This window comes from Dromiciops gliroides, chromosome 5, assembly GCF_019393635.1.
Source record: "Dromiciops gliroides isolate mDroGli1 chromosome 5, mDroGli1.pri, whole genome shotgun sequence".
In the NCBI taxonomy this organism is placed as follows: Eukaryota; Metazoa; Chordata; class Mammalia; order Microbiotheria; family Microbiotheriidae; genus Dromiciops; species Dromiciops gliroides.
The window spans coordinates 33,597,255-33,622,045 of record NC_057865.1 but is presented as its reverse complement, the minus strand read 5'-3'; the positions used below and the strand labels follow the sequence as shown (position 1 = coordinate 33,622,045).

Below are 24,791 nucleotides of genomic sequence, written 5' to 3'. Positions count from 1 at the left end.
TCTGAGGCCGGATTTGAACTCAGGTACTCCTGAATTCAGGGTCGGTGCTTTATCTACTGTGCCACCTAGCTGCCCCCTTGGCCTCCATCTTGTCTAACCTGTACCTGGTGGAGGGTGAGCCCTGTCTACACCACTCCTGCCATCTGTTCATTCAGCCTTTGAATGCAGCTCACTAGTTAGGCAGAACCCATCCCTTCCTGAGGCAGCTCCTGGCTTTTGGAACCCTCCAACAGTTAGGCAGTTTTTCCTCATAGAAAAACCTAGAGATGAGTCTTACTCAGGGAGTGAATAAGCTTTTCTTCTGTCTTTCTCCCTGAAACTGTCTCTAGTTTTAACCTCTGGGCTTAAGTGGAATGTATAATCCTTCTTCCACGAGAGACCCCTTCAGATATTTAAAAATGGCTCTGTGGTTACCTCTTCTCACCCTCCTTCCCATTTTTTTCTAGGATTGTTTTTCTAGGGTGTTTACATCTATAGTATTGAAAGAGTGGGGTATTGAACTTGGGAGGCAGGTAGACTTGAATTGAAATCGGCTTCAGATCCCTACTAGCTGTAAGATCTTTGGAAAGTCCTTTACCCTGATTGGACCTCAGTTTCCTCATTTGTAAAGTGGTGATAATAACATAACTTACTTCACAGGATCGCTGTGTGAGGATCAAATGAGATACTTGTAAATATCACTGTTGTTGTTGTTGGTAGATAAGACCTCCAAACAGAAGAGGTAATATGTCCAAATGAGCCCAGTTCTCTTGTCACCCTGGTTGCTCTCTTGTCTATGTACCCCTCCTTGAATATCCTTCCTGAAATATGCCCAGAACTGGCACTTCTCTCCACCCCCCCCCCATGCAATGTGGTTTGCTCAGGCACAGTTTAAGGGAATTGCAGCCTCCTCTCTGGACACGAGTTTTATCAGAATGGGTTTCAAAGTGGGTAGAGTGCTAGGCCTGGAAGACCTCAGTTCAAATCCAGCCTTAGACACTTAGTAGTTCTGTGACCCATCCAAATCATTTAACCTCTGCTTTCCTCAGTTTCTTCAACTATAAAATGGTGATAATAACAGCACTTATCTTATAGGATTGGTGTGAGGATCGAATGAGATAATATTTGCAAAAACCACTTAGTATAGTGCCTGGCACATAGTAGGTTGTTATTCCTTTCCATTCACCCCAGATTCCTCATCTGTAAAACATAGATATTAATGATAGCATCTTCCTCCGAGGATTGTTAGGAGGATCTAATGAAATACTACTGTTTTATAGCCTCTTCAAGCCTACAAGTGCTATATAAATGCTTGCTGTAAGCATTATCATTGGAGTGCAGCAAAGGATATAATTTACTATCATTATTTACACTTGCACTCTAGTTGGGGGGAGGCATTTGACACCCCTGAGACCTTTAGTGTTTGCAGAGAAAACCAGGGTTAGTTAGAGGTGATGGTGACTCACTGAGTTTGACATTCTGCTGGGCCAGGCTTTTGAGAATCATACTTGACAGTCAAGGGGTGTGGTCTTGCTGTTGCAGAAAAGATCAGGGCCAGTATCATTCCAGGCTCTGGAGCTGTGGCTTTATTGAGGTGATGAATGATGGGTTCCAGAAGTGGACTGCTTCCTTCACACAAAAGCTTCCTTGGTTCAGTTGGGTCTCCTTGGAATAAAAGTTACCAGAGAAATGAAGCAGGAGTGGGGGAGGGGTACCTGAGGAGACCTCCTTGGACTGCTTGTCTAAGGGCAACTGGTAGTAAGAGGCAGAGGGAGATCTTGTTGTTGTTGTTATTTTCGGGGCAGTGAGGGTTAAGTGACTTGCCCAGGGTCACACAACTACTAAGTGTCAAGTGTCTGAGGCTGGATTTGAACTCAGGTCCTCCTGAATCCAGGGCCAGTGCTTTATCCACCTCATCACCTAGCTGCCCCCAGAGGGAGATTTTGAACTCAGGACCCTTAAACTTTAGAGCTAATGTTTATTCTGTCTCATTGTGGTTATTTGCATTAAAAATGTAAAGATTTTTTAAAAATGTAAAGATTTGGGGGCAGCTAGGTGGCACAGTGGGTAAAGCACTGGCCCTGGATTCAGGAGGACCAGAGTTCAAATTTGACCTCAGACACTTGACACTTACTAGCTGTGTGACACTGGGCAAGTTACTTAACCCTCATTGCCCCGAAAAACAGAAGAAAAAAAAAAGGAAAAAAATATGTAAAAATTTGATTCATCAAAGTTTATCAACCCCACACATTTTGGGGGGGGGGGCAGGGCAATGAAGGTTAAGTGACTTGCCCAGGGTCACACAGCTAGTAAGTGTCAAGTATCTGAGGCCAGATTTGAACTCAGGTCCTCCTGAATCCAGGGCTGGTGCTTTATCCACTGCTCCACTTAGCTGCCCCGATGGGATTCTTTTTTTCACTTGTAATAGACAGCACCGAGATTTCTTCCAACTCTGAAACCTTGTGAGTCTGAGAATGGCAGCAGGCCTAGGCTGGGCTGTCTATTGACAGAAACCACGAGTGGTTTTGAGCAGCCGTGGCCTGCAGAGCTTGGAGCTATTGGGCGCATGTTTATCTGAGGAGGGTGCAGTTGAAGCAAATCAGCTTTCTGGTTTTGAGGTGCTTTCGGCACTGTAGGCCTAAGGTAATGAGGTGTTCTAGGCCACGGTGGTAACAGGAGGAATATGGAGAAAAGAATAAACATAAGTGACACAGAGAAGAAACAGCCAACAGATCTTTGGGGCTAATTGGGTATATGGGATGGATGTTATACAGTTGGAAAAGATGCTGGATTTGGCATCTTGGTTCATATCCCTGGTTAGTCACAGTTATCATGGTTGTCACTTCCCCCTTCCAGCCCCAACTCCCCCAAGTCTTCTCCAGGCTAAACAAACACCCATAGTTTAAGAGGCAAAATGGCATAGTTTGTAGGGTACTGGACTTGGGAAGTCAGGAAGCTCTGAGTCCAAACCCTACCTCTGACATTTACTAACTTTGTGGGGCAAGCCACTTAAGTTGTCTGTGGCTCAGTTTCCTTATCTGAGAAATGGAGTTAGACTAGAGGACCCATGGTCTCTTCCATCTCTAAAACTGCCATTGTATGGTCCTATGGGATAGGAAGATTAAAGGATCTCAAATATGGAAGAAGAAAGCATTGCCATCACTTGCAGAAATAAAGCAACTAGGAGCAGGAGGAGTTTCTATATGAAATGGGAATGGTATTAACAACAACAGCTGGCTAATATTTACATAGCTCTTTAAGTCTTTCAAAGCAGTTTTTACATATCTTGCTTTAAAATTTTTTTTAAAATTTTTTTGGTGAGGCAATTAGGGTTAAGTGACTTGCCCAGGGTCACACAGCTAGTAAGTGTTTAAGTGTCTGAGGCCAGCTTTGATCTCAGATCCTCCTGAATCCAGGGCCAGTGCTCTATCCACTGTGCCACCTAGCTGCCCCTTACATATCTCACTTGCTCCTGACAGTAACTCGACAAACTTGGTGATGTTAAGTCCCCCATTTTACAGAAGAGAAAATTGAGACTGAGGGCTTCAGTGAGTTGCCAGGATCTCAGAGCCGGCAGGCTTCCAGCTCAGGGCTTCCTGATGCCCAGCCCAGAACTCTAGTCTGTGCCATCTAGCTGCATTTTATACTTGGAGGCAATGACTTGGCATTTGTGTTAAGAAAACCCCAGAAGGAAAGTGGCAGCCAGGGATTAGAATTTGGGTGTGAGCCTCAGGACCCTTCTGGATTTGGAAGAGTTGTTAGCTTTAATGGTGATGATTCAGACTGTTCGAGAAGCAAGGAGTGGGGGGGGGGGTAGCTAGGTGGATCAGTGGATAAAGCACCGGCCTTGGATTCAGGAAGACCTGAGTTCGAATCTGGCCTCAGACACTTGACACTTACTAGCTGTGTGACCCTGGGCAAGTCACTTAATCCTCATTGCCCTGCCCCCCCCCCCCCCAAAAAAAGAGAGAAGCAAGGAGTGGTCATCCATTCCAAGAACAGGATGAGATTTGGTGATGATTGAGAAAGGACATTTAAATTTAGTCAGGAAAGGGTCACGTGAGACCTCTGGGCTCTAGGAGGATGCTGGAAGGGGCCCAGTAAACAGATGTTGATCACTCCCCATTTGTGTTGTACAACAGTTTGGCTGTGGCTCTAAGGAGTTAAGATCTTTGGTTCCATTCAACTCATTGCCCAAAGCAGCTCTGCCAGAACCTTTTTTCTTCCTCTACTCCCATAGTCCATCTCTTAGCCCCTGCTTACTGCAGATGATCTCAACCTAGCTTATCTCCCTCTTCCTGCAGCACTCAGCCTTTCACCCTTCCCTGACTTCCTCCGCCAGGGGTCTGTAACATTTCTGCTGTACTGTACTCTTTCGGCAGTCTGGTAAATCTACAGACCAGGCCCCTTTTCATGATAAGGCTTTAAATACATCAAAATAAAATCCATAGCATAGATAAACACTTTGACAAAAGTTTACAGACCCCGGGTAAGGAACCCCTGTCCTAGAGGAAGTTATTTCTCTTTTTTCCCCCTAAAACTGAACCCAGGATCTGTGCTTCATATGCCTTCAAATCATAGCATCATCCGACCAGAGTTGGAGATGGAGTAAAACTGCCATTTACAGTTACTTCTGAAGGGGGGGGATCCTTCTCCTTAATTTATCCACCTCCCTTATTTAGAATCTCTCATGTACTCCACTCTCTCTCCCCTCTTGCCTTTAAATATTTTTGAAACCTAGAAGCTGATTTAATCTAAATAAAGTAGGAGGGAAATGAGTAATTGCTAATGGAGCCAAACTTCTTAGAACTCATTTGCTTTACTTGAGTTTTTATCTCATCCACAAGCAGAAATGTGTGTGAAGATAGTTTTCAAGATAAACTAGGCCATACACTTTGAAGATTTAAACTGCTTGTAAATAACAGACTTAATTTGACCAGTATGGTGTAATGGGTGGCTCTGGGAACTTGTTACACAACAGACTGATTCCTCCCTTGGCCCAAGTTTTCTTTTGCTCCTTGGCGTTGGAAAGCAGTGGAGCTGCCCCAGGAAGACAGATGTCTTCTTTAGGGTGGGTATTTTTCCCCCCTCCTGCCAACGTCCAGTACGAGAACCTTATGGATTAGTTCTCTTGTAGGAAGAAGCATAGCTCCCCAAGGCTTCATTCCTCATGCCCTGAAAGGGGGAATTGAACAGTTTAATGTCTAAGAATGGCTTCTTTAGAATGAAATCATTCAATGAATGCACCTTCTGCCCCTTCTTTGCTCCTTGAAATGGGGATGAAGTCCACAAATCTTTCAGATGCTCAGTATTCTTAAGCCCATGAATGGAATACTAGGGGATTTTTGGGCGAACAACAAAGTCTAAGATGTACCAGATTGAGGCTAGATGATCGTTGCACTTTTGTGTATCTTTCTGATGTATACAGTCGGCTATTTGTCATTTTTTTATTTGTTACATTTCTGTTGGTTACAGTTATAGTTTTTACAATTGGCAACATAATGCGATTGAGTCTGTTACTGTGGTTTTCCAACTAGAGTTCTTTCCTTATCATTCAGGATGGCCAGCATACCTTTAACACTATTTGTATCACTCTATCTGTTTGGAGGAGGTCTCTGCTGGATACAAGTGTACATGCCATGCAGATGAATACTTTTGGACTTACATACACTTAAACGGTTTGAAAAGGAAGCTAGGTGGTGCAGATGGTAAAGTGCCAGGCCTGGAGTTTGGAAGACCTGAGTTCAAATTTGGCCCCAGACACTAGTTTATTAGCTGGGTGCCCTTGGGCAAGTCACTTAACCCTGTTTGCTTCAGTTTCCTTATCTGTAAAATGAACTGGAGAAAGAAATGGCAAGCCATTTTAGTATCTTTGCCAAGAAAACCCCAAATGGGATGACCAAGAGTTGGACATGATGGAAACAACTGAGCCACATCAAAGTTTTTGAAAGCTTCCACCTTCCATGGCTTTTCCGACTTCAAATTCAAGAAGAAAGAGGTGGCTGGTGTATCTGGAACTTTCATTTCCTTTCCTCTGTCTTCATATATGGTTTTTTGTTTTGTTTTGTTTTTGCAGGGCAATGAAGGTTAAGTGACTTGCCCAGGGTCACACAGCTAGTAAGTGTGAAGTGTCTGAGGCCAGATTTGAACTTGGGTCCTCCTGAATCCAAGGCCGGTGCTTTATCCACTGCGCCACCTAGCTGCCCCACCATATATGTTTCTTTTTTTTTTCATATGTTACCCACCTCCTCTCGGTATTAATCCCTTTGTCCTAGCCTGAGAATGCACCTTGTTCCTTTCTTAGGCTCTTCAAGTAGCAAGGATGATGAATGATAATCGTCATTTGCATTATATAGCAAGAACTTTGCATATATTATTTTATTGAGGCCTCACAACAATCCTGTGAGGCGGGTGCCACAATTGTTATTTCCATGTTAAAGATGGAAAGGAAGAGTGGCATGATTGGTAGATGGCCACCCTTGGAGCCAGGATAATCTGCGTTCAAATTCTACTTCTTATGCAAAATGGTTGTGTGTTTAAGTTAGGTGCCCTGTGTGTACCCCTGGGCAATTCTCCAAGACTATAAGTTATATTTATAGACGAGTTGCTAGTCTGCATTGATGGAGGGATTTTCCACACTGAGAGTTCACCACACTGATGAAATCAGTTCTAGATACCCACACAACCTTGATTCTTCTCTCCCTTGCCCCTCCAAAATAAATCATGAAGAAACTGAGGCCCAGAGTAGGTAAATGACTTGCTTGAGGTTACACAAATAGTAAATGTTAGAGGCAGGATTAGAACCCAGTTCTTCCTGACTTCCAGCCTTAATGTTCTATTCAGTAAGTACACCATGCTGTCTCTTTGCCTATTACATTCATTGAACAAAAAAATGCTTCTTTGTGCCAGTCTTCCTGGGATGAATTTCTGGTGTGGATCCCACTGTAGAAGTTCTTTTCAATAAGATATAAATTTCCATTAACTAGTCAAGCCATTAACATATATGTATTTATTGAGCACCTGTGGTATACAGGAGGATTCAAAGAAATATGGTCTTTTCATATGATCTCAGCCTGGAGACAAAATATATACACACGGAGACTTTATTCACAGTAGAAGGTAGTATACACTGCGTGTTGTCACTACTTCATACTTATCTACTAATTCTTTTTTTTGGGGGGGGGGTTAAGTGACTTGCCCAAGGTCACACAGCTAGTAAGTGTTAAGTGTCTGAGGCCGGATTTGAACTCAGGTACTCCTGATTCCAGGGCCTGTGCTCTATCCACTGCGCCACCTAGCTGCCCCTCTACTAATTCTTAATGATTATATACATTTGAGTGACATAGATAATATGTGTTCTAGAGATTCTGAGGAAGGAAATATGCTACCACTTGAGATGGTTAGGGAAGGTTTTGTAGACAGCTTGGGAAAAAAATGTTTCCATGTCTTGACCCCCAGAGAACTAAGTCACCCACATGTGTTTCTTAGTAGCCAAATTGGTCTTTGACCTTATGTAGGTTGGACTGGTCCCCTCTAGAGCACTTAGGACTAGCATTTGTATAAGAAGAAAATTATTGAGAAGACAGTTCTTAAGAGGGCTTGGGAAATTTGGGTTTTGGTCTATCATGCATCCCATTGGGTTGATGAGAAAGTTCCTTGGTGAGCTGCCATCTCACCTGAATCTCTCCGATGCTCTCTTTCAGCTGCTCATGTGTCTCACCTGGAGAATGTGTCAGAGGAAGAAATGAACAGGCTCCTTGGCATAGTATTGGATGTGGAATATCTCTTCACTTGTGTTCACAAAGAAGAAGATGCAGACACCAAACAAGTTTATTTCTACCTGTTCAAGGTAGGGATTTGTTTTTTCTTTGAGATCTCTTGTGAGATTTTTCACTGATACCCACAGAATGTTAAAAGCCCTAGAGGATGCCTTTACTTTTGTTTGTTTGTTTGTTTGTTTTTTAATTTCTTTTTTTCTTTCTTTAACATTTGTTTTCATAAGATTTTTATTTCCAAATTTTTCTCCCTTCCCTCCGCCCTCCCCAAGACAAAGTGATCTGATATAGGTTTTATATATATATATATATATATATATATATATATATATATATATATATATATATATATATACACACACACACACACACACACAATCACATTAATCAGTTTCTTTTTTAAAAAAAGCTTTATTTCTAATTATGAACTTAGCAAATGTGTAAGAAAAATTATGTACTAGCCATTTTAGCCAAAGTAAATTGGAGAAAATTTCTTTATAACCATTCCTGATTGCAGAACAGTTCAAATGGGCAGAGTTTTCCCCTGCTAATTGCAAATTCTCTCTGTTCTCTATTTAAGCAATATCTCATTCATGTATACACATACACACACAGAATACTATATGTTTTATAGTAAGTACTATATTATGTAGTAATATTGAAATAAGAAAGAAAAACAGAAAGAGGAAGCAAAAGGACCCAGTTTCGGTTTAGGGATTTTGATTTGCTCAAGCATAACAATAGAATTGTCCATGTAATAGTGATACCACACCAGAGAAGTAAATTCCTGAATCCTGAATCTGATAGCTTCCTCTTTGCCCAGAGAATTCCCCTTTCAGTCTGTTCACAGGTGTCCAAAGAGAATGATTTTAATTAGATGAAACGAGAAGCTGTGGTTTGGTCCCCATAAACAAGATTACTTCTCTTAATTGTTAGTTCCTTCTATTCATGGAAGACTGATGAGGTCTTTGATTCAATCCAAGGATTCAGACTAGGATTTGGTTGTTTTGGGGTCATGTCCAACACTTTGTGACCCTGTGGACCCTAGCACACCAATGCTGTCCATGAGGTTTTCTTGGCAAAGATATTGGAGTGGTTTGTCATTTTCTTCTTCAGTGGATTAAGGCAGAGGTCAAGTGACTTGTCCAGGGTCATGCAGCTAGTGAGTGTCTGAGGCTGGATTTGAATTTAGGTCTTCCTGACTCCAGGCCCAGCACTCTTTCTACTGAGCCACCTAGCTGCCTTTAGACTAGGATACTTTCAGACTATTTTTTCTTAACATTTTATAACCCAAACGAGGCCATGAACTTTCCAATAGACAAAGAAGAATAGAAAAGAAGATTGTTTATGAAACTGAATTTTTATTATAGAAAATGTTTTTTTAAGCATTTTCTAGGATGCTTTGCCAGATCATGTGATTCCTTCCTGCATAACCCTCTAAAAATGACCTGTTCCATGAAGCCTTTCTTGACGAATTTTTCCTGATGAGTCAGTTCACTTCAGTACTTCACATGCTCTCCTGGATAATAATAGCTGGCTTTTATGTAGTTTGCATATGTAATAACAACCCTGGGTAGCAGCTACTGTTATTACTCCCCATTTATAGATTTGGAAACTGAGGCACAAAGATGGTAAGTGAGTTGCCCAGGGCCACATAGCTTAAGTAAGCAAGGCAGGATTCAATTTGACTGGTGTTCTCTGCACTTATTTTCATGTTGACTTGCCTCTTTAGAGCTTTTACATATATATAGGTGAGGCAAGAGGCAATTAGGGTTAAGTGACTTGCCAAGGTTCACAGCTAGTAAGTGTCAAGTGTCTGAGGCTGGATTTGAACTCAGGTCCTCCTGACTCCAGGGCTGGTGCTCTATCCACTGCACCACCTAGCTGCCCCAGCTTATATTATTTTCAACTACTTCATCTTCTCCCTTAGGGTCATTAGCCCAGGGAGGACAGGTTTTTATTTCTTTTTTCTTTTCCCTCAACGCCTAGTGTGGTTTTCTGCACACAGCTGATGCTTGTTAACAGCTTTGCAGGAGAGGGACATATATTCTATTTAAGGTCATGGACAGCCTTTTCCAAAAAACAACAATTATATTTCTGTAGTGCTTTAAGATTTGCTAAATCTATGCCATACGCGGTCTCACTTGATTCTTACAACAAGCTGGTCAGGTGAGTATCATTATTATCCCTATTTAACAGATGAGTAAGCTAACGCTCAGAAAGATCGGTGATTTACCCTGGGTCCCATAACTAGGAAGGGTCTGAAGTAGGATTTGAACTCCTGGCCCCCAGCCTAGCTCAGCTCTATTCATCGTTGTCACTTTTCTTGCTCCCATATCTGGGACAGCAGGGAGTGCCTACTTCGAGGAGGTGAACCCCAGAAGTCACAGGAGGGTTGTAGAAAAAGCTCTACGTTAGAGTGAAGATTCTGAAACAGGCTTTGTATCTGTAAGAGGCCTCGTTCCCTCTTTCTGAAGCTCTTTGAATTGTGTGGAAGTTGCAAGGGTCCCCAGTGACCAGAATCACCATCAGCTGATGGCAGGCAGCCTCAGAGGATTTTAGCTCTGCCATCAGCTAGTTCAGGCCCCTTTTCTTGGGTCTTGGAGCTCAGGAACCTGCCAAAATCTTGTGCATTTTCAGATTTGGAGATTCTATTCAGGATCCTAGATGAAGGCCAAGCAGGGACCTCAGAGGTAATCTCATCCAAACCCCTCTTTTTTTCTTTTTTTGGGACAATGAGGGTTAAGTGACTTGCCCAGGGTCACGCAGCTAGTATGTGTCAAGTGTCTGAGGCCATATCTGAACTCAGGTCCTCCTGAATCCAGGGCCGGTGCTCTATTCACTGTACCACCTAGCTGCCCCAGACCTCCCTTTTAATGGATGAAACAGAGGCCCTGTAACTTACAAATCACAGGATTCAAACCCTGGTCCCTTGCAGTCCCTCCCCTGTGTTTTTTGAGGCTCCAGACCCCGTCAGTGAGTGGCAGGGGGAATCATCAGCTATTCAATGTAACTCCTGTTTTCCAACAGGAATTGTCTTTAACCAGTAAGAGGATGCTGTTTTTGCCCATCCAGGTGACAGATGGGAAAGTTGATTATTTTGTACCTAATAAAGCATGGCTAGACCAGGATGTTAATTTGAAGACTTGGGGTTATAGTGTAGAGCAACCTTCATGTGAGTCACCAGTGGCAGCCAAGAAGGCAAATGCAATCTGAGGGTGTTGAGAGAGACATGAGTATTTAGGTGAAGGAAGTATTCATCCTGCTGTAGTCTGCCCATGTCAGTCTACAACTGGAAAACTTTATGTTCAGTTCTGAAAATCATGTTACAGGAAGGGCATTGATAACAAAGAGTGTCCATTGAGACCTCTCACAATCCCTTTAGCTCTCATGCCTCCTCCCCTCTAAATTGTTCTTCAATTGTGACTCTTTGTGACCCCATTTGAGATTTTCTTGGCAAAGATACTGGACTGGTTTGCTATTTCTCCAGTTCATTTTACAGATGAGGAAACTGAGACAAACAGGGTAAAGTGACTTGTTCAGGGTCACACAGCTATATAAGTGTCTGAGGCCAGATTCTAACTCAGGAAGATGAGTCTTCCTGATTCCAGCCTGGCCACTCTAACCACTGTGTCATCTACCTGACCCCTCTGAATTACCTTGCTTTTATTTTATGTGTAGCTTGTAAATACTTCTTTTGTCCACCCACTGGAATGTTAGCTCCTGTTTTGTCTTTTATGCCTTCCAACATCTAGCAGAGTGCCATGCATGTAGTATGGTCCGAATAATGATAATTGATTGATCCAAGATAACCCAAATGGTGAAGACACTTGAATTCATGTTATATGTTGATCAGTTGAAAGAAACCCGGTATGCTTAGCTCAGGGAAGAAAAACACTTGGGTAGGAAATAATTGCTGTCTTCAAGTATCTGAAGCCTGTCCTCTGGAATAGGGAATAGATTGGTTTTGCTTCATACTAGGGGCAGAACTCAAACCAGAATGTAGTGGCTACCAAATGGAGTGCTGGGGCTTGATGATAAGGGAAAGAAAAACTTTTTAAAATACCTCTAGGGGGAACTAGGTGGTGCCATGGATAGAGCGCCAGCCCTAGAGTTAGAAGGATCCAAATTCGAATCTAAACTCGGACACTTACTAGCTCTGTGACCCTGGGCAAGTCATGTAACCCCATTCTATCCAAAAAAACCAAAACCAAACCCCTCTAGTTCTTTTTTTTTTTTTTTTTAGTGAGGCAATTGGGGTTAAGTGACTTGCCCAGGGTCACACAGCTAGTAAGTGTTAAGTGTCTGAGGTCGGATTTGAACTCAGGTACTCCTGACTCCAGGGCCGGTGCTCTATCCACTGTGCCACCTCGCTGCCCCTCTAGTTCTTCAAAAATGAAATCAGCTGTGATTGAAGGCAGTGGCTTCCCTATTACTAAAGGGTTTGAAGCAAAGGCTGGATGAACACTTAGCATCATAAATCCATAACTGGCAAGGACCTCCAATTCCATCTAGTCCAACCCCATCATTTTATAGATGAGGAAACGGATGCCTGTAGGGTTTAAATGGTTAGACAATTAAGAGGTAGATTGCACAGTGGCATTAAACTCAAAGAGGAACTGGATTCCTGCCGGGCTGCATATTTACTTAGAAAACCACAAATTAACATTATCTACATCATATTGAATTTTTATTTATTTTGTTAAACCTTTCCCAATTACATTTTTTTTTTTTTGGCGGGGCAATGGGGGTTAAGCGACTTGCCCAGGGTCACACAGCTAGTAAGTGTCAAGTGTCTGAGGCCGGATTTGAACTCAGGTACTCCTGAATCCAGGGCCAGTGCTTTATCCACTGCGCCACCTAGCCGCCCCCTCCCAATTACATTTTAATGTGGTTCTGGCTATGCCTCTGCTGTAGTGGATAGAGGGCTGAACTTGGTGTCAGGAATGCCAGAATTCAAATCCTGCCTCAGACACTGGTAATGTGACCCTGGTTGGGTGAGTTGTTTTATCTCTCTTAGCTTCAGTCTTCTCATCTGTAAGATGGGGATAATAATAGTACCTACTTTCCAGGGTTGTTGTGAGAGAATATAGGTGAAGCACTTTGCCAGGATGAAGACCCTATGGTTATTATTACTGTTGTTGCTGTTATTGTTTCCCCAAGCCACACAGGCCCATCAGAGACCGGATAGGAACCCCTGTCCTCTGCCTCTAGAGCCAGAGTTCTTTCCCCTGTACCAAGCCAAAGCAGTCGGCCTTGGAGGGAATTCTAACTCCATCAAGGGTCTGTGGGCCTCCGAGATTCTGTGATTCTGACAAGGCCTCAGAGCCTGAGTCATCAAGGCCCAGCTGTGCTGAAGCCCCTGCTCTTAAGGTCTCTGGAAGAGATGTCAGGAAAAGAAAAACAAGAATGTAGCTGTTATTTGTGTTGGAGCAGATCCTTGGCAGGAGCCTGCTGCCCCGCTGGAAGCAAAGGTGGCGTCAAGGTTTCCATCCCGTCAGCCTCCCAATTTGATTCTGTTTATAAGCAGCCCACTGGGCCAGAAAACATTGGTTGCGCATTGGAAAAAGCTCTTTCCTGGTCATGGAGGTGACTAAAAATAACTTGCTTATCGATCGAAATGCCTTCTTTGTTAACAAAGCAATATATACCTCATTGCTTGGGTTAAAAAAAAAAGTCCAAAATATGAAACTCTGTTACCTCAAATATCTTACTCTAGGCAAATAATTCAAAAGGTATCTGTTACCTAACTGTGTATACCTGTGCTGTGTATTCTGCCAATTTACCAACATAGCCAGTGCCAAGTTAAGGTGGCATTCAAAATAACTTTTAAGCCCATGTCTCGAAACAAGGTCATCTTCTATACATTGGTCAAAAGAGATTTTTGAAGTGAATGATGGTGAAGGCTCCATTGAGACCTATTAAGATCACAGGAGAGGGGCAGCTAGGTGGCGCAGTGGATCAAGCACCGGCCCTGGATTCAGGAGTACCTGAGTTCAAATCTTGACACTAGCTGTGTAACTCTGGGCAAGTCACTTAACCCTCATTGCCCCCCTCCCCCCCCAAATCACAGAAGGCCAGAGAGAGCTAAAAGGGTTTGGCTTAAAGGCCATGGTGAAGTCATCTCATGGAAGCCCTTGATTTGACATGAGTGGAAACTGAGACAATGGAAAAAGCCATGGCCCTGGAAGCAAGATTCAAATCCTTTCCCCGGTGATCTCTGTGCATGTGCCGGCCCTCGAGTTTGGCTCTCTGTGCCTCAGTTTCCTCTTCTGTTAAAACAAAGGCTTTCAACTAGATGGTCTCCAACTCTGGATCTATGATTTGTAAGATGAGGGATTAGCCTCTGGAGTGCCTTGTGGGTCCCCCCTCTTTGATTTTAAGAGGGGAAATAACTTACTTACGCTAGAATTCAAGGTTTCTGACTCCCCAATAGAAGTATTCTTTTCAATATAACAAGCTGGCTCTACACTTGAAATCCCAGTTCTTCAAATGGTCCATTTTGCCAACAGTGATGGATCAGGTGACCAGAATAAATCTGTTTTTCCCCCCTTTGTTTCTTCTCAGTCCTGGGAGGTTTTTGCCATGATCTTTTTTCTTTTCTTTTCTTTTCTTTTCTTTTCTTTTCTTTTCTTTTCTTTTCTTTTCTTTTCTTTTCTTTTCTTTTCTTTTCTTTTCTTTTCCTTTCTTTTCCTTTCTTTCTTTCTTTCTTTCTTTCTTTCTTTCTTTCTTTCTTTCTTTCTTTCTTTCTTTCTTTCTTTCTTTCTTTCTTTCTTTCTTTCTTTCTTTCTTTCTTTCTTTCTTTCCTTCCTTCCTTCCTTCCTTCCTTCCTTCCTTCCTTCCTTCCTTCCTTCCTTCCTTCCTTCCTTCCTTCCTTCCTTCCTTCCTTCCTTCCTTCCTTCCTTCCTTCCTTCCTTCCTTCCTTCCTTCCTTCCTTCCTTCCTTCCTTCCTTCCTTCTTGCGGGGCAATGAGGGTTAAGTGACTTGCCCAGGGTCACACAGCTAATAAGTGTCAAGTGTCTGAGATCGGATTTGAACTCAAGTCCTCCTGAATCCAGGGCTGGTGCTTTATCCACTGCACCACCTAGCTGCCCCCTTATGATCTACTTTTAATACTACCACGGACACTTAACAAGCTATGTATAAGTCACTTAATCTCTTTTAACCTCAATTTTCTAATCTGTAAAATGGGATACCCACCTCACAGATTCATTATGAGGCTACATGAATAATATACTTGAAGTATTTTGTAAAAGATTCACTGAATTATAGAGATGCTAATAATTATAATGATGATGATGACAAAAACAGTAACAGTTCTTTGGTCAGTATTAATTATTGTTGTGCATTTCAAGGATCCAGGAAAGGGTTAGGTCTATGATACTAATGGACTAGAGAAAAGAACACTGATTTTGCATCCAGTTTCAGATGCTCCCCCTAGCACTTCCTACTTCTGTCCCTTAAACTCCCTGGGCCTCAGTTTCTTCCCCCCTGCGGGATGAATGAGTGAGTTGGAGTCAGTGTCTCAGAGATCTCCTATAGCTGTAGAACTATGATCTCGTGGTCCTGTCCTGAGCATTTCAACACCTCAGTGAGAGAAAAATGATTTTGTAGTTGTTCAATAGGTAGAGGCTGTTCTGATCTCCCAGTAGCCTTGCCAGTGTGTGGATAACTTCGTGTGCTGGTGCCCTTCCACTTTGGGCACATCTTGGTGATTCAAGGCTGTTTTCTAAGCATGCAGCATGAAAACAGTGGAGTGGAGAAACAATGTGTGTGACTAAAATAAATCCATGGCAGTTGGGTGACTTGAATAGCTACAAGTTCAGTTTAAACAAGGTAGAGAGGAAAGCATTTCAACATGGTGGCTCTGGGATCTCTTGTCACTCGGCTGTCAGCTTACCCCGAGTGTTCAGTTCCAGTGGTGGGAAATTAATCTCAGGGCTTTGAACATGCTGGGGAGTTAGCTTTTTAAACAGTCCTGGATAATCCTGGGATAAATTTATCGGTTTTATAAATCTGAATTCCCTCTTGTGTCAGAAGGATTAGACTTATTTCTGGTTGGTCCCAGAGGCCAGAGCTAAGAGTGAAGGGTGGCAGCTGCAAAGAAGCAAATTTAGACTTGATGTCAGGAAAAACTGGCTAACAATTGGTTGTTGTTATCGTTCAGTCATTTCAGTCATGTCCGACTCTCCATGACCCCACTTGGGTTTTTCTTGGCAAAGCTATTGGAATGATTTTCCATTTTCTTCTCCAGTTCATTTTACAGATGAGGAAACTGAAGCAAATAGGGTGAAATGACTAGCCCAGGGTCACACAGCTAGTAAGTATTTGAGGCCACATTTGTTAGCCAAGGGAGGCTTTAATTTTATACATGAGCTATCAAAATTAGCTGGTCTTTGGCCATATCTCTTTCTTTTTCTTTTCTTTTCTTTTTTCTTTCTTTCTTTTGTAGGGCAATGAGGGTTAAGTGACTTGCCCAGGGTCACACAGCTAGTAAGTGTCAAGTGTATGAGGCCTGATTTGAACTCAGGTCCTCCTGAATTCAGGGCTGGTGCTTTATCTACTGTGCCACCTAGCCACCCATCGAGGCAACATTTGAACTTAGGAAGGTAAGATGAGTCTTCCTGACTCCAGGCCTAACACTATCCACTGTGCCATCTAGCAGACTTGGTGGAATGGACTGGGTGCTTTCTTCTTTTGAGGTCTTTGAGCAGAGGCAAGAAGACCTCAGGTTCAGCATCTTGCAGAAACTTCCCCTTGATCATCTCTGAGCTAGATTAAAAGGCGTCCGAGGTTTCTTACAACCCCATCTGAGTCTGCTTTTGCGGATAATAAAATCTAAGAAACTTAAACTCTGTGTGTGTGTATGTGTGTGTGTGTGTGTGTGTGTGTGTGTGTGAGAGAGAGAGAGAGAGAGAGAGAGAGAGAGAGAGAGAGAGAGAGAGAGACACTGAGATCATAAAAAAGAGAAAGGTTTGAAGTCATTGAAAAAGCAGGCCCTAAAAGTTAGTGTCACTTAAGTTCTTCAGAGTTCTAGCATGAAAAGCCCCAGATAATACTTTACACTGATGGATTTTTTCAAAGAAATCTTGATCAAATCCCCATTAAAACAAAAGAGCTGTTGAGTTGAGTCAAAGAGATCTCTAGTCTTTTCCTTGTCCATCCGTTGCCTCTAGTACTCCCTTAACAAAGAACTTTTTGGGGGTGGGGTGAAGGATTGATGGATTGGCAAGAGTGCAGCTGGGGAGAGAGCAGAGTGTTGGGGGGGGGAGTCCCCCTCAGACTCCTTTCCCTTGGGGGAAAACAAAAAGGTCTAGTGGTTGACGTTCTTGCTGGAAAGATACCTGACAACTGGTAGTCCTTTGGAGGGGGGATGCTTTGTTGTCTGCAGCTTATATGTAAATATAAAAATACAGATAACACCTTTCTCTCAAGCATTTTCAGTCTTTTTTTCATGTGTGTATTTTTTTTTAACCATTTTGTTCTCTTGACTTCTTGGCAGCTTTTGAGAAAATGCATCTTACAAATGGGGAAACCCGTAGTGGAAGGATCGTTGGAGAGCCCTCCATTTGAGAAGCCAAGTATCGAACAGGTAAAAATGCATGTTTATGTTGAGTTCAATTCAAAAAATGTCATTTGCATTCAATATACATTATTAAGAACCTTTTTTTTTTTAAGGTGCCATGCCAGGCACCGAGATTACAAAGACAAAAAAATACAGAATATTTCCACTCTTTAAGAATACAAAGACCATGGGGCAGCTAGGTGGTGCAGTGGATAAAGCACTGGCCCTGGATTCAGGAGGACCTGAGTTCAAATGTGACCTCTGACACTTGACACTTACTAGCTGTGTGACCCTGGGCAAGTCACTTAACTCTCATTGCTCCCCCCCAAAAAAAAGACCAAAAAAAAAAGAATATTTCCCCTCTTGCAAAGGAGGGTTAAGGATGGCAATAGCTGACACTTTTTTGCCAGATGTGTTATTTTTAGTTAAATTTTTATTAATCAATTTATTTTTTTTATTTTTTTATTTTTTGCGGGGCAATGGGGGTTAAGTGACTTGCCCAAGGTCACACAGCTAATAAGTGTCAAGTGTCTGAGGCTGGATTTGAACTCAGGTACTCCTGAATCCAGGGTCCATGCTTTATCCACTGTGCCACCTAGCTGCCCCAATCAATTTATTAATAAGCATTAATTTTCTCTTCCTGTCCTCCTCCCCACCGAGAAAAAATAGAACCCTAGTAAAAAAATGCATGGTTATGGAAAACAACAGCCATCTTAGGTAGATGCTATCATCTTCATTTTACAGATAAGGAAACTGAGGCTGATAGTGGTACAATGACTTGCCCAGGGTCACATAGCTATTGGGTGCTCAAGGGAGAATTTTGACTCCAACTTTAATACTGTCTCATACCATACCAGGCATGCCTCTGCCAATTTGGATACAGTCAAAGAAATACAAAGCACATATAAAATAATGCAGAAGGAGACAAACCTAGCCCCCTCCCACCTCTCCAGGTTTCTCATATCTTACTGCTGTGTACTCTTTGATATAGTGTCTCTGGCCTCCTGGCCATTCCTCAAACCTCCTGATTGAGTGCATTTTCTTCTTTTAGAACTAGGTTTTTATTGATGTCTTTTGTTTTTTCCATTGCCATAGCTTCCCCATCCCCTGTCTAGAGAGCCACTCTGTCAGATTGTTTTTATGAAACATATAATCCTAGTTCCCAAATCAGGGAGGGACAATGCACAAGTGAACTGGAGATCAATATCGTTTGTGAACATTGATTCAGAAGTTTGAAATAAACCAAAACAAAGAGCTGTGATTTATCCAAGAAGTCATTTTTCATTGTTGCTTAGTCATTTCAGTTGTGTCTGACTCTTCATGAAATTGTCCAGGGCAGATAAGAGGCAGCTAAGAGATACAGTGGATAGAAGCACTGGACCTAAGTTCAAACTAAGTCTCAGATACTTTCTTCCTAGCTATGTGACCCTGGGCAAATCACTTAACCTCTGTCTCCATTTCCTTATCTGTAAAATGAAAAAGGTAATAATACCTATATCACTGTTTTATTATAAAGATACAATGAGCTAATATTTATAAAGTACTTTGAAAACAACAAAGTGCTGTTTAATATTTATTATTATCATGAGTTAAACTAATAACAAGGTTCCTTCCCCTTGATTTTGGCTGATGTTTTGTACTCATGTGACAACATTTGAAGGGGGAAGAGGTCAAGTTTCTCACTCTCTTTCTTCCTTTCTTTTTTTTTTTTGGTGAGGCAATTGGGGTTAAGTGATTTGCCCAGGGTCACACAGCTAGGAAGTGTTAAGTGTCTGAGGCCGGATTTGAACTCAGGTCCTCCTGAATCCAGGGCTGGTGCTTTATCCACTGCGCCACCTACCTGCCCCTCTCACTCTCTTTCATATCATATGATACTTGTTTGAAATCCTGCTGTTGTTGTTCATTTGTTTTTCAGTCATGTCCCACTTTTTGTGACCCCTCTTGGGGTTTTCTTGGCAAAGATATTGGAGTGGTTTGCCATTTCTTACGCTTATTTTATGTATGAGGAAACTGAGGCAAAGAGGCTGAAGAGACTTGTCCAGGGTTACACAACTAATAAGTATTTGAAGCCCGATTTGAACTCACAAAGATGAGTCTTCCTGACTCCAGGCTCAGCCCTTTACCTAGCCACTAGCCACCTAACTTCCCATTATGAAGTCATTCATTATATTTAAATTGGATTTATACCAGGGATGCAAAGATGGCTCAGCATTAGAAAACAATCACCATAATTAATCATATTTTTTAAAAAAATCCAGAATGGCACAATTATGTCTGGATTTAGAAAAAAGTCTTTGACAAAGTTCAGGATTCATTTATGCTAATAACCCCACAAAGCATAGGTATAAAGGGATCTTTTTCCCTTGGCATCTTTTTTTTCAACATCATAAAAAACTACTTAAGGGGCAGCTAGGTGGCGCAGTGGATAGAGCACCGGCCCTGGAGTCAGGAGGATCTGAGTTCAAATCCGGCCTCAGACACTTAACACTTACTAGCTGTGTGACCCTGGGCAAGTCACTTAACCCCAATTGCCTCACTAAAAAAAAAAAAAAAACCTACTTAAAAGTAATAGCACTGCAGTGGAATACACTAGAATCTTCTCCAAGAAATAAGGCAGTAGAGCAAGAAAGCCCACTCTTCTCACTATTGTTTAGTGATATAGTTCTGGAAATGCTATCCATAGTAATAAGACCATCCATTTTCACTGGCTTTCACCCTAACCGGAAGTCTCTACTTCCTTATTTCTGCCTCCTGATTTTCCTTCCTTCCTTCCAATTTCTACTAAAGTTGAAGGCTTCCTCAGTCCTCCTTAATGCTGGTGTCTTCCCTCTGAGATCACCTCCAATTTATGGTGAATGTATCTTGTTTTTACATAGTCCTTTGTATGTTTGTCTCCCCCATTACAGTATGAGCTCATTTGAGAACAGGGACTCTGAATATATTTCTTTGCACCTGCAGTATTTACCACAATGCCTGGGAGAGTATGGGTTCTTAATAAATGCTTATTGATTGTCTCTTTACAAAGTAATTTCAAGTGGGGAGAGATTGAGAAATGTTCTCTTATGGTTGAAAAACACTTTCTCTCTCTTGCTGGGTGACCCATTCCCCTCCCATCTTGGCCTCACTGTGGCCTCTCCATATTCTGCCTTGGTCTTATTAGGTGTTTTTTTTTAAGGTCATCTTAGACACTGGAAGCCAGTCTCACAAAATCCTGCCCACTTGGGTCCTGGTGAGCCAAGGTGAATGTTTAACTTGGGAAAGAACCTGGCTTTTGTTTTTTTTGGGCCACTGAATGTGCCGTGTTCGCTTTTCAAATTAATATGCACATCTGAGCAGGGAGCAATGAAATGGAATGTGTAAACACCAAGGAAGGGATTAAATGTGCCTTTTCTTGGTGCTGCTGTTTGACCATCCAGGCTTCCTCCTTTACTTTGGCACTTACTGAAAAAGCCCTTTGAAGTGATGGAATCCAATAGCTGGAGGAAGAGGCCTTACCAGTCAAGCTGAGCTGGAGATTGAGAACTTTAAAAATGACATCCAGAAACACTGACTCGTGGGAAACAGTCCTCAGCTTAGGGAATGTTTTGCAGCTTGTCGGGTGTTCAGTTAGGTGACACAAGGCCCTCTTGCAATGCCATGCGTTCTGGCTCATCAGTGCTCAGACAAATGAGCAAGATGTGACAAATGAGATCTGCCCAGCCATCTTACTGAGCAGGACTCTGTGGCAAGACTAATTAGAGTAGATGTGGCATTTGAGGATCTCTGTTGAACCTTTTTCCGTGTTTGTAAAAATTAATTTCTAAGGATAGCTTTTGTCTTAATATCACCTGTGGTTGCTGCTATAGCCATCCTCTCATCCACCCCTTCTTCAAAAGGAAAAACAAAAAAAGGAGGAAGAGAATTTCAACAAAACCAAACGACATAATTGTGTGTGAAAAGGACTAGTGTTGGATGCAGTTTTCCCATGATCCCCCACTTCAGAGAAGCAGGGGAGGTGTCTTCTCACTTCTCTGTTTTGGGACCAAACTTGGTCATTATAGTTCCACAGCATTCAGTTTCACTTGTTAAAACCAGGAAAATGGAAAGAGCAATGGTCACATTTTAATAGCAGAAAACTTCCCATCATCAACTTCTCTGTCTGAGGATTGCAGATTTAGGGCTGAAAGAAACCTTTGAGGGCAGCTGGTCCAACCTCCCCTTTTTACATGTGGGGAGACTGAGGCCTGGAGGGGAAAAGTGACTTAGCCAGGGTCACCTGGGCAAGATCACAAGGGACCAAGATGGGATTAGAACCCAGGTCCTCAATTGAGTGTTCTGTGTGCATTATAGCGCCCTGCCTCCTTCAGTATCAATTTTCTTCGTGGTTTATTTGGATAAGAAACCTTGTTGTGTGTTCAAATGTAAAGGGGAGTCTAGTTGCAGTTTATTTTGAAGTCTAAAAAATTAAGATTTTTTTTGGCATGCTGCATCACTAGGGCTCTCTCCTTACTCTTAAAATTCTTCTGTGAATTTGCCTGTCTACATGTTATAGCCCATCTGTAAGTCTTAAAGTTGATGGGCACCTTAGAGGCAATCTCATTTTACAGATGAAGAAACTGATACCTGTAGATATTAAATGACTTGTCCAAGGTCACACAGGATTCTCTTCCATTTTCCTGATTTCCCTGACTCCAGATCCAAGAGGAAAATTTAGGCTTATTAAAAGGAGAAAAGCTTCCTAATGCTTAGATCTATAAAAAAATGAAATGGGCTGCTTTGGAAGGTGGTGGGTTCCCATGTCTGGAAGCCTCTGTTCCCTTACCTCTCCTCTTCCTGATGTACCACACTGCCCATTCTCATAAAATGGCAAGTCTTTGGAGAGAAGAGGAGCCTGTCTTTTATTTTTTGGAGGGATCCCTATTCCCTAGCACAAAAGCACACATTACTTGGAGTGAATGTTCAGGAGTTGGGAACTTTGAGTATTTAGAAATTCAGAACCCTTGGACAAAATGTGCAGGCTAAGAGCTTGACGTTATAATGATTTATTTCATTAGACATCCTTTTTAGCAATCCTGTGATTACATTTTTTAATGGCAGATTAAAATAAAGCAAACTCTGTGATCCTTTAGGGTGTTTTTATTCAAGCACTGCTCTGCTGACAATACCGGAAAAATCGCCTTGTCACTCATTAATTTTAAAGCGGAAACATTTCAAAGAGAAGTGTTTTGACACTTGAAGCTTGTGGTTTTGTTTTCTCAGCAACATTTCATTTCTTAGGGCAAGACTGGGGCCCAGAATTCTAGGCCCCGGTTCCTGTCTCCTTCCATATTGCACTCATTATCATCTTGGATGAGTTTCCCTCTCTGCATCTCATTCTCTCCTGACATGAATTGGAGATGACAGTTGTTTTCAGAGTGCTGTGGGTCTTTTGCTTAATAATCTTCTCCCAACATTTTACTGTTCAAATTGCTGTTGTTTGTCCTTCATTCTCAAAGAGGAACATGACATTGGGATGTGAGGTCATGACTTGCAGTGAATTGGATTTAAATGAGGGAGGACTCTCTCCTCCAGAACTATCTGGGTCCAGTGGTAAGATACATATCGAGATGACCAGAGATGGCCCTGGATGTTTAGGACAATTGGGTTAAGTGACTTGTCCAGGGTCACATAGCTAGGAAATATCTGAGGTGAGATTTGAACTCAGGTCTTCTTGACTTCAGGGCCAGTGGTCTATCCACTGTGCCACCCAGCTGCCCCTACTGTTCAAATAGTTAAACATGAGAACATCCCTGTCTGTTCACAAATCCAATCTGTTGCCAAGTCTAATTGGTTCCAGCTTCACATTTCTTTAATCTGAGACCTTTCTGGAGCACACAGTCTTCCTTCTCCCCCCCCCCCCCCCCGCCCCAGTTATTGATGTTCTCTTCCTCTTGAAATTAGTTTGTATTTTCATTGTGTACATATTGTAGCCCTTGGTAGAGCATAAGTTTCTCAAGACCAGGGACTGTTTGATTTTGTCTTGGCATTCCCAGCACTTGGTGGATTGCCTCACACAGAGATAATAAAATGGCTTGTTGAAGGTCTCTTTGATAACAGTGCAATGGTCTTGACTAATGTCTACCCTCCTTCTTTTAAGGGCGTGAATAATTTTGTACAGTACAAGTTTAGTCACCTACCCTCCAAAGAGAGACAGACAATAGTTGAGCTGGCCAAGATGTTCCTAAACCGCATCAACTATTGGCATCTGGAGACGCCATCTCAGCGAAGATTACGATCTCCAAATGATGATGTTGCAGGATACAAAGTGAACTACACCAGGTAATTGGAGCAGAAGCTCTCACTGGGGCATGGAAGTGACTGAGGGTTTTCCCAGGCCATGCTGGTGAAGGACAACCTCTGGATGGTCTTAGGAAACTGAGCGAGCTGATAGACTGTATACGTCTGTTGTCTTAGGACTGGGCTGGCTGAGTAAGGAGAGGCTCATTCAGCTGCAGCAACTCTCAATGACCCTTTCCCAGTAGCTTGTGACCTGTGTTGGTGAAGATTGTAGCCAAGCTGCTGAAATAATGGCTTTATTAATGTAAGGTACACTCAGATGAGATACGTAGACACATACATATACTCCATATATATATATATATATATATATATATATATATATATATATATATAATACAGTGAATGGAGGCTTCTTTTATGATCTGGACAGTTCAGAGTAGGTAACAGATCACATATCTCTTCTTTTCTGGAAAATTGAACCTTCTATTTAGCCTTATTGGGTATAGGGAAGGGGACTGGACTTCTGTTTTCATTGGTCCTTTCTCTGCATCTTGGAGTCTTAAAGAGTGGCTTGGGACATTGAGAGATTGGACTTTTGCCCTAGGTCACACAGCCAGTATGTGTCAGAGAGGAGACTTAAACCCATGTCTTCCTGGCTTTGAGGACATCTTTCTTTCCACTGCACCACACTACCTCCTATTTGTGGGCTTATCTAGGCAGGGTCCTCACTGACTTTTTTTTTTTTTTTTGGTGGAGCAATGAGGGTTAAGTGACTTGCCCAGGGTCACACAACTAGTAGGTGTCAAGTGTCCTGGGCTGCATTTGAACTCAGGTTCTCCTGAATCCAGGGCTGGTGCTTTATCCACGGTGCCACCTACCTGCCCCTGTCCTTCTTGACTTTTGAATTGAATATCAATGTTTCACTCTTGTCAGATTGTAGCCTCATCTTTTGGCTTTAATAATAGCTAACGTTAATTTGCATAGTGCTTTAGGGCTCACCAAGCACTTTATATCTATTATCTCATCTGCTCCTTACAATGACCCTGTGAGAGTAGATGGTATTATTATCACCGTTTTATAGAAGGAGAAACTGTGTACTAGAGAGATGGAGTGACTTGTCCAGACTTATACAGCTAGTAAGTTTCTGAAATGGGATTTGAATTCACTTCTTCTTGACTTCAAGTTCAGCCCTCTAGAAGGATGCCACTTGATTG

The 24,791-nt window shown here is 42.2% G+C and overlaps 1 protein-coding gene across 1 annotated transcript in view; it reads left to right on the top strand.

Annotated features, from left to right (window-relative positions):
- The window catches only part of KAT2B (lysine acetyltransferase 2B), a 120,641-nt gene that overhangs the window by 36,861 nt on the left and 58,989 nt on the right, over nt 1–24,791 (top strand). Inside the window, exons 3-5 of the mRNA XM_043967490.1 lie at nt 7,683–7,828; nt 17,257–17,346; nt 23,435–23,616. Of these exons, the coding sequence (XP_043823425.1) occupies nt 7,683–7,828; nt 17,257–17,346; nt 23,435–23,616 (418 nt within the window). The remainder of the gene's footprint in view (nt 1–7,682; nt 7,829–17,256; nt 17,347–23,434; nt 23,617–24,791) is intronic.